The sequence below is a fragment of the Octopus bimaculoides genome, chromosome 14 (assembly GCF_001194135.2).
Source record: "Octopus bimaculoides isolate UCB-OBI-ISO-001 chromosome 14, ASM119413v2, whole genome shotgun sequence".
Taxonomy (NCBI): domain Eukaryota; kingdom Metazoa; phylum Mollusca; class Cephalopoda; order Octopoda; family Octopodidae; genus Octopus; species Octopus bimaculoides.
In genome coordinates, this window is record NC_068994.1 from 22,558,719 (window position 1) to 22,570,018 (window position 11,300).

Genomic DNA, 11,300 nt, shown 5'->3' on the forward strand with positions numbered 1-11,300 from the left:
TATATATATATAGAGAGAGAGAGAGAGAGAGAGAGAGAGAGAGAGAGATACATGTGTATGTCAGTGTCTGTGTTTACATTTAGCTGTGAAAATCACTGAAGTGTAGGCAGTGTTGACGTCACACTCCTTGTGAAGAAATTGTTTACTCGCTTGTGCCTTTGAAGACATACACAAGCGTGCACACACATACAAACAATAATACATATATCCATATATAAAGACATATATGTACATACATGTAACACACACAAGCATAGCCATGCAATTTAAGAAGTTTGCTTCTTAAATAACATGGTTTTGTATTCATCCCCACTGCAAGGCAACTTGCAAATGTGTCTTCTGCTACAGCCCTGGACCAACCAAAGATCCATGAGTGGATTTTGTAGAGAGAAAACAGGAAGAAGTTTGCCATATATACATACATAAATATATGAATATATATATGTGAGTGTGTTTATGATGTACATATGTATATGTGTGCATGTTTGAATCTACATAGCTTGACATTGTGTGATAGTTGTGAATGAGTGACATTGATTTAAAAAAAGTAACATTCAGTTCCAATATTCTGCAAAAACATGTCTAGCCATACAGAAATATTACCTTGCTTGGAAACAAGTGAAGGCAGGTGACAGGAGAGGCATGGACAATCTGCCTCAATAAACTTCATAAGACTCCTGCATGCATGGTAAAGTGGACATTAAAAACAATGATGATGATGTCATATATATATTTCTACTTATGTGAGTATCCTTATATACATATATATGTATGCATACATACATTCATGAATGTATATGTATAATACATATATATGTGTGCATCAAACTAATACACTTGCTTGTTGTTTATACACCTGTCTTCGTCTTTTGTTTTACTATAAATTTCAACTATATATATATATACACACACATACACATATATATTCACAGACATATATGTTGTGTGTGCATGTGTATGTATATGCTAACATATATGTGTGGGAAAAATGGTTAGCAGCATTCTGAGTTCAAATTCCACCAAGATCAACTTCACCTTTCAGGAACAATAAAATAAGTATCAGTTGAACACTGGGATTGATGTAATCAACTTACCCAATTCCCTGGAATTGCTGGCCTTGTGCCAAAATTTGAAACATATATATATACATGTATGTGTGTGTGTGTGTATGTGCATGTGTGCATATGTATATATATATATATATATATATATTATATACACACACACACACACACACACATACACTCATGTTTTGAGCTCTATTTTGTTTGAATATATCACCAAACCTAATATTCCCTCCTCAGTTGCTGACTTCCAACTACAAAGTTGAGCACTGGCATGGAGCAATATCCTTTCATAAGTTTCCTGATGAATACCCTGATGACACCAAGGAAACTGGACATTAAAAAGCTGATAGAGAAAAAAAGGAACACCTAGTTAAGCACACACACCGGAAAATCTCTTTCTAAGAAAAAGGACCTCATGAGAATTTATGATAATAAATGTGGACTTAAAACAAGAAAATGCTCGCCACAGTTTAAAAGCTTTTGAAAATGATCTGCTGAAGCTGATAAGGAAGGTAAAGTTTAGAAAATTTTCCAACACCTTTCAGTACACACTTATAAATGATCTGAAGCATTTTTGTGGTACTAGTAAACTGTATGTACTTCCAGACAAAACAAAATACCTAGGAGGCCTCATACTATTATCAAAACATATAAAAAAAAAACTAATCCTAACACAGATTACAAAATAAATAACCAAGTGAAGCAATTAGTGCAAGTAAAATACATGATAGGGTTGAATGCTTAGCTCCCTGACCTTTTCCCAAAACTTGATAAAGATCACAAATTGAATTTTTTAGCTGACTCTAAATGTAAACTTATAAATCATACCAAAAGTGAATAAGGTAATGTTAGTTAAGTTATCCTGGATTCAATTAATGATAAGATTATTCAATACATACATACATATATGTATGTGCATGTGTATATATGTATCGTCCTGGGTATGACTTTAAACTGCATCCAGTAGTGGGACTCTGGTTCAGGGGTTGCAAGATTTTGAGGTATATGGAACTACCTCTAGGCCACTAATGTTCCCAGGTCTTCTCTGACCCTGAGTAGTAGCACCTGTCATAGTCCCAGCTATGGGTTAACTAGTATATGAGCACTAGAACATAGAAATACTTAGGGTGGTGTCAGAGGGCACGGTAAGCCTATATGGAGGAAGGGACTCTTGGTCTTTTGTAAGGCATCCCTCTAGGAGAAAGCTAATGTGTATATAAAACTCACTGCTCTACTGAGCTGGTTATCTTGCACTTTGCTGCTCTCTGGGCTTCTTGGTATTGCTAGTCAGAGTTGTGGTGCTGGCAAGCCACACTCAACTTCAAGTTCTTGCATGGGTATTGGTGACACGTCAGTGATGGTCATGGTCATCTAAAGAGTAGACAGCCATTTAGTTTAATGGTTAAAGCACTCAGCTGGTATCTGTGGGGTACAGGTTCGACCCCATAGCTGTCTTCTAACAACTTTTTTCCATTTTATATGGGTAAATACCTAATCTTTCTCTGCTGTTCTTACAACTTTACTGTATTCAAAGTTTACTTTCTTGTCTGCAATATATATATATGGGGGGGGGGGGTATGTATTTACATATACATAGCCATAGATACATATATTTACATACACACACACACACACACACATAGTTCAAGTATACCTCAACAGATGCTGCAGTATATGATTGTGGTCGCAACTTGATTCCTGGTTTCAACTAGACAACTAAACCACACAACTGAACTCAAGGGCTATACCTGAGAGTGATAATGTCAGTCCCTAATTACATAAAACCTGAAAGAGCAGAGAATGCAAATGAACAAAATAGGTCATTGGACTTGAATGTGTGGCAGTAGCAAATGTGATATGCCATAAGACAGGACATGTCAAGTCACAGAAGATGACTTTGGCCAGTTATTGTGAAAGAGATTGGGGCCCCCATTGTATTTTATCCCAAAGAAATGCCAATACTGAACCAAAGAAAAGCAGACCAGTAATACAAAGGAATCTGGGACCTCAGTAGATAATTTTGTTGAAAATTACATGGAAGTGACACTTCATTAAGGGTGGTATATCTGAAATTTTGCAAGAGGGGTTTTAGATTAGGCACATGTATATTAGAACTTTGATTCAGAAAGGAAAGGTAGTTAACTTAATCCAGGAAGGTGATGTCCTTAATACAGATTTCATGAGCATATCAGAAACAAAATGGGTAGGAGACAGCTATAACAAAAGTGAATATTATGATTTCCAACATGCAGATATAAAACATGAACATGGGATAGAAGTGCTGATGCATGAAAAATGAGAAAATTTGTACAAGGCCAGTTAATGAAAAATCAAGCAGAGTCTTTCAAAATAGCTATTTTACAAGTCTATACCCGACCCACAACAGCATACTCAGGAACAAGTGGAAGAGTTTTATCAAACAATCAACCCTGCACTAATATTTTACTGACTATAGGAGACATCAAGGTTAAGTTAGACTCTGGAAAATAAACTTTTCTAACAGGAAATTATGAACTAGACAAAAGAAATGAGAGAGATACAATACTCACATGTCTTTGCAAAAGATACAAAATGTGTATTGCAAACATTATGTTTGATCTTCTGATAAGGAAAAGATACACTTGGAAAGCCCTCACAGTGTAGGAAGAAAGCAAATTGATTACATACTTGATAAGTAGCCAATTCTGCAACAATATCAAAAAGAGCAAAACATACCCAAGTGTGGACATCTTTTTTGGATCACAACCTTGTTATTGCAAAAATCAGCATAAAGCTTGAAAATTGCATGGGCAAAGAAACCAGAGCAAAAAAGTTTTATGATATTGACTGTCTGAGATTAGAAGATGTGAAACAGATATACCACTGAAGTAAAAAAAAAACAAATATGAACTGGTCACGAACTGAAGGCTTGGAAAATGTCTTCAAGAAACACCCAATGAAAAAACTGATGTCAAATGGGAAAGTCTCAGAGACAGTGTGAAGTAGGGAATAGGTACATTACTAGAGGGAAAAAAACAGCAATGGATGGCTGGAGAAATTCTCTAACAGAATGCAAAAAAGACAGAGAACACCAACCCCAAGAAACATAAATTCAATCATCAAAATTAAATATAGGAAAGAGAAAAAAATGGCAGAAAGGAAAATGTGTTGAAATCAAGACTCTTTAAAAAACCCAATTAAATGAATAAAAATATCAAATAAGTAATAGATAGTAAAACACAAAAGGGGGATATATTAAAAGCAAAGGAAAACTGTTTTTTGAAAATAAGGAGATCAGTAAAAGATGGACAGAATAAATAGGAGATTTATTTGAGGATGAAAAACCTGAAAAACCTTCACCTCCAACCTTTTGAAGACTGAGAAAAGGTAAAGCTCCAGGACCACATACAGTAACATGTGAGATGTTAGAAGCACTAGAAGATTATGGCATTGACAAACTCACAGACCTTTTCTTTTCTATGATATCTATGACACTGGACACTTCCCCTAAGATTTTAAAACATTGGTATTTATCACCCTACCTGAAAGAACTTAAGGCAAATGAGTGTTCTGACTCCAAGACTATAGGTCTCATACCCCATGCTCTTAAAATATTTCTTACAATCATGCTAGGAAAAATATGAAGCAAAATAAATGAAGTCAATAAGGAGCAAGTTGGATTTAGACTCAATAAAGGTACAAGAGGTTCCACATTCTGCTTCAGCAGTTAAGTACAAAAACAAATGCAAATTCAGAAAGATCTATTTGCCCACTTCATAGATTATGCCAAGGTATTTGACTGCATACACCACAGAGAGCTAAAAATAAAAACAGTTTTAAAGGAAAGGACACCAGAATCATCTGTGTGTTATATTGGAGCCAACAGACAGCCATCAAAATAGACCAGCAATTGTCAGAACCAGCAGAGATCAAAAGAGGTGTAAGACAAGGATGTGTATTATCACTATTCCCATTGAATATTTGTACTGAGTATATACTCAAAGTCATATGAGATCAAAGGACTCACAGTCAATGACATGAACATAATCAATATAAGATATGCCAATGACAGCATTATTTGGCAGAGAGCAATGAGATATTACTAGAAATTGATGCTGTAAAAAAGCAACACAATAAAAACGGTCTAAATATAGATGTAAAAAAAGACAAAGACAATGGTTATTCACAAGACAGAACAAACAGAAGCTTGTATAAAGCTTGAGCAAATAAAAAAAGCTTGAAGCATCTAAGACAAACACCAAAGCCTCAAGCATCTAAGACAAATCAAAGGTTGCTATGTAGAAGTTACTCAATGAATAAATAAGGTCAAAACAAAAACTGAAGCTAGGAAAGTGTTATACCATGCCAACAATCCTTCAAGAGGCAGAAACTTGGGCAATGCACACAGCTATGAAGTAAAAAAATAGAAACCTTTGAAAAGTATATCTTTTGCAGATAAGGCAGGATAAACTAGAAAGACAGGGTAACAAAGGCTGCAGTACTAGAAATGCTGAAAGTCCAAAGATATCTATTGTTGAGAATCAAGTCCACAAAGCTATCATATTTTGAACATACAATGCTCCAGGAGTGACTGTCTAAGATCACCCTGACAGGAAATGTTGAGGAGAAGAGAGTAAGAGGTCATCAAAGAAGTTTGTGAACTGACAACATGAAATGATGGACAGCAAACAAGAGCCTGGTTGATTGTATGCATGCAACCCAGTACAGAGGGAACAGGAAAAACTTGGTAAGCTGATCTCTGGACACAAGAAGAGCATCTGGATGTTGGTTGATATATACATACATACATATATATATATATACACACACACACATATACATATATGTATATAAATAAATACACACACATATATAAAAATATATAGAAATACATACATACAGGAGATGTGGATTCAAGTCCCATGGGCAGTTTTCAACCATTCTATCCCAAAAGGGTTTTATAACTGTGTGATGTATTTTGAGAACTATCATTCCAAAACAGACGTGTGTGTGTGTGTGTGTGTGTGTGTGTCTGTGTACACACATATGCTTAGGCATAGTAATACCAATAACCTGGTATTAGAACTCAATATACATATCCTTCAGAGAAAAACATTAGTCAAGTACAACATTTTCCCTTTCAAACTCAATACTACATTACATTTTCACAAAGTCCTCTAAATAAATAAATGCTTTCCCAAATAAAATTGCACTTCATTTTTAAAGCTCTGATGAGTGCATTGCATATCATAGCAGAAACAGCTGTAAGTTAATGAAGTTCATTAAATAATTTCTTGTTTTCTTGTCTTTTATATAATGGCCCCAGCATATGAGCTGAAACTAGATAAAAAATGAATATATATATATAATATATATATATATATATATATATATTATATATATATATATATATAGATACATATACCTTCATCATCATTATAGTTTTTACGTCCACTTTCTCGTGCTTGCACAGGTTAAACAGATTGTATTGAAGTAGCTTTCCTATGGTTAGATGCCCTTCATGTTGCCAATCTTCATCTCTTCTCAGTTTAATAATATTTACACACACATACAAACCTACCCTTATACAGCTATATGTTGACCAATGCCTGGTGAATGAATTTTGGGAACTGGAAACACATTTATATAATAATATAGTCAATAATATACATAGACTATAATATTATAAACTATAACATCAAATTATTTATACATTATAGTCTCATAGTAGCCAATATATTACCAAATGGTTTCATGCAAGTTCAGCATTTATTAGATATAGCTGACTGGAAATGTATTGCCTTCACTACTTGTTACTTACAGCCTGAAAGTGTCACATCTGATTACAGCTCTTTTTGTCATCTGAACCTTGGAATGCAGGTCATTAGTGAATTAAAAAAAAAATAATAAAAAGTCAAGAGGCATAACTCTGTTGGCCAAAATTAGCCACCCACTTTTTTTGTGTGGTTTTGGTTTGTGTTCTTTCAGCCATGATTTTTTTTTAACAACTCTAAACTGAATGTGATGCTTTTAGACCTTTGGTAGCAAAGAGCCAAGGCTCATACTTTTCAATTCAGCTGTATCTAGTGATTGCTGAACTTTCATCTCCTTTTATGGCATGAAACCATTACACATATGTATATATGTATGTGTGTGCATATGTATGTATTTCCCTTATCTTAACATGTGTACATTGACTGTAAGCAATGTGTCACCATTCATACAAACAATGTTGATTGTTTAGAATTCTCTGCAAATGCATATCTGGCCTGTTTGCTGTTTGTTGTACTAGGAAAAATATTACTTTGTTTGGAAACAAGAGTATCTAGCTGTAGAAATATGTGCTTCAACAACATTATCATTTGACCCATGCAAGCATGGAAAAGCAGATGTTATAATGACGATGATGATGATGTGTGTGTATTTAATGAAAAGAAAATGCTTGACCATCTTTGATTTCTTACAAGTTCATGTATATTTGTTGTTCTTTTTGTGTATGTATACTATACGGACTCCCATTCTAGATTGGCACCTTTTGTATCAACCCTGAAGGATGCACAGTAAAGCCAACCTAAGTGGAATAAAGTTTGAACCTAAAGGGACCTAACTAAATACTGTAAAGCACTTTGTCCAATGTTCTACCAATTCTGTTTTTCCAATGCCATTTTCTGCCTTTCTAATATTGATACAGATACATATGTAAGTGATGTATTTATATAAATATGTGTACATATGAATGTGATTGTATATAAACATTATATAATTGTGTTTACTCAATATTTTCTTGATTTAATTAAAATGAACAAAGGTGTGAGGAAATGGAGGAAATGCACTAGGTTAAGACTGAGATAAATACAGCCAAAGAGGCCTTTTGAGAAAAATATTTGATCTAAATATATAACTTTGTTTTGCCTCAGCTAAAAATAATGTTAACTTTTCTTTTTGATTTTTATCTTTTCCAGTTATTTCTGTTTTTCAGCTGCTCAGATTATTTTTGATGATTTTTAATTCACTTTATCAGTGGGAAAGTTCAATCTTTCAGTTAAAGTTGCTTGTACACAATGCCCCTCATAATATTTTGGTTATGGGGCTGGTGTTGATGATGTGGATTGGTGGTGGTGGTGGTGGTATGGCTTGTGTTGTTATTGTTGTTGGGGCCATTATTAGAAGTGGCATTATGTTGTGTGTGGTGGGGAGCAACATTTATTGCATTCATTCTTTCAACCAGGTGTGTTTTTTCATGGCATTTCAGCAGTGATTTATGAACAAACTCTTTACCACAAACATCACAGCTCAATGGCATTTTACGGTTATTATTCTCATGGTTGCGGATATGAGTTTTCAAATTTCCTTTCTGGGAAAATCCACGAGCACAGATAGGACATGAAAATGGTTTCTGACCATCATGAGACATTTTGTGAATCTTTAAATTGCTGATTTGAGAAAACGCTTTTTGACAAACATCACACGAGTAAGGCTTGTCTCCTGTGTGTGAACGCTCATGAATTTTAAGATTTCCTTTTTGAGAAAATGATTTGTGGCATGTTTCACATGTAAATGGCTTTTCACCTGAATGAACTCGATGGTGATTTTTTAAGCTAGCAATTTGAGAGAAAGATTTATGGCATGTGACACATGTGTATGGTTTGTCACCAGTGTGACATCTTTGATGATGTTTCAAATTTCCACGTTGAGAAAAAGATTTCCAACAGAGTGGACATTTAAATGGCTTCTCACCAGTGTGAGTCATCATATGATGTTTTAGATTCCCTTTCTGGGAAAATCCACGACTACATGTTAAACATGTATAGGGCCGTTCTCCTGTATGACATCGCTCATGACTACGCATGCTAGACACTTGTGCAAAGACTTTGTGGCAATATGAGCATGAATATGTCTTGTTGTCACTGTGTGTTTGTTGTTTATGTCTCTTCATTTGATCATAGAGGGGGAAGACAGCACCACAAGTTTCACATGTGAACTGACGACCAAGTGGATAGTTAGTTGAAGTACCTTGCATAGAATACATTTTTGGTATATGTTTCAAAACAAATATTTGAGCTTTTAAAATGAATATTTCAGAATGAACTAAGTTTACTTTTGTTTTATTTCAGTTTTCAACATTTCAACGTTTCAAAATCACCTGAAAAATAAAAAGAAAAAGCAACAATAAGATTTATATAAAGGTAAGATAAATATAATTTCGAGAACCATTTAAAATTAAAATAAAATTTAAACATGAAACAGCAAGAAGCACAACTCTCTCTTCTTTCATATTTCAATGCTGCCATACAGTACAATGCCATTTCTTGTGGCCTGATGTGTTCTTGTTCTTGAGGTCCAACCCCAAAATTGTAAGATTCTTATCTCAGTACTTCCTTCCTTTGGCACTTTCAGTACATACCACTTATACACCCAGAAGCAATTAATTAGTCAACAATTATGCTTATTGTTTATCTACTATAGTCATCTCTTCCAAGGTAACAGTCAGCATTACCTGGCAAATGCAAGCAGGTTGAGGTGAGGCTACTGCAGAACAGTGGCTAATTTGCACTGACAGAGATAATGTCAAACCATTATATATTCAGTGTGTCAAGTAAATCCTACAAGATACAGACACCCCATGTCACATTGTCTAAATACTTCGATCCTAGAGGTATATGAAAAAGTTCTGTGAAGCTGGTGTGTCATACATGACTGGATTCCAAAAGTGACAATCACTGGCAGCCAGTCTACTGATTTGGTTGACAAGTAGACTTCATGATATCATGTGTTCAACTATTACATGAGTTTGTACAGTATTGTGTTTGAACAGCTCTACAATTTTTATGATAACTAACAAATACAAGCAATGCACCTGCATCAAGTGTTGCATATACCAAGACCCATGAAATGCTTTGTCAGGTGAACATTCTTAAAGCTGAAATCAAATTTTTAGTACACATGTTTCATATATACTGTATGTTTTTATTTATTCACAGCACCTTACAAATTTTCCCAAAATTTTCACCTTCACAGGTCTGAGATTTTTAATAAATGGGAAACACAAATAACAATACTTTTTCTTTAGACATATATACATATTTACATACACACACACATAAATATATAGATGCATGTAAAAATATACATGCTTACATACATAATATATATACACACATTGTTCTAACCCCTTCCTAAACTCTTTAAACTGTTACATCACACAAATCAAGCAATTACCTAATGAACCCATTCTTGCTGATGAAAGAACTTAAATGAAACAAACACTTCTATGTATACAGCTCCTTACAAGTATAATCATCAAAATTAACAAAAAAAAACAACGTTTTATTTTACATACAATGACATAAAGACTGAAGCCATCCTTCTAAGCATAAAGGATTGTGTGAATCACCTTGCTATGCCCTCCACCCCATATCATGCTTAAGTACCATAATCTCAATGTCTTTTCTAATTCTAAATGCAGGCTGATTAACCTCTCTAAGGGTGGAATAGGCATTGCTAAGTAAGTGTATTCTTGATGCCATCAACTTCAATATCAGCAGGAATACAAGGTTAGCTCAATAGGATTGCAGCACTGCAGTAATTGACTGATTCTGTGATATCAAGAATAAGCAACTTACAAAAAAATTCATCTAGTTCAATATCTCTTCAATATCAAAATTCCTCCTCCTGAAATCCCTAGACTTTTGTAGGCAATTACCAAGAATGAGTGACGTCAATATCAGAATCATCATGAATACCAGAGAGTCAACTGTGGTTCACAATAATTCCTGCTGAATAAAGAAGAAAGGCAACCCAACGTTCAACACATCCATGGGGTGCAACAGTGAGGTTGAAGTTGCTGACATTGTCAGGTCATTTATCCTGGGTACTCTGACAAAGCATACCCTCATCTCACAGTTTGGCTCTATATAGGAATGATGATCTGGCAATCTGAAGCCATATGATTGGTCATGCTATGAATAAGCTCAGGAAGAATTACAAACATCTTCATAGAATTTGGCGTAACTATAACATTTAGCACCAATTTGACAAAGGTAGACTTCCTGACATATCCCTAAACTTGAGGACAGGCAAGTACCAACCTTACAGAAAACCAATTCCAACCATCTCTCGATCTATCAGTGGACAGAAAAATCTCTAACAGGGAGGTATAATGAAGCATTAGTGAGGAATGGTTTTACCAATACGTTTGCATATATATATATATATATATATATATATATATATATATATATATGTGTGAGTATA

At 34.5% G+C, this 11,300-nt stretch overlaps 1 protein-coding gene across 1 annotated transcript in view; it reads right to left on the reverse strand.

The window, feature by feature from the left end:
- Positions 1-7,744: 7,744 nt before the first annotated feature.
- Positions 7,745-11,300, reverse strand: part of LOC106884041 (gastrula zinc finger protein XlCGF7.1) — a 28,410-nt gene continuing 24,854 nt past the window's right edge. Inside the window, exon 2 of the mRNA XM_014935253.2 lies at positions 7,745-9,189. Coding sequence (XP_014790739.1) covers positions 8,089-9,075 — 987 coding nt within the window. The 5' untranslated portion in view covers positions 9,076-9,189 and the 3' untranslated portion in view covers positions 7,745-8,088. The remainder of the gene's footprint in view (positions 9,190-11,300) is intronic.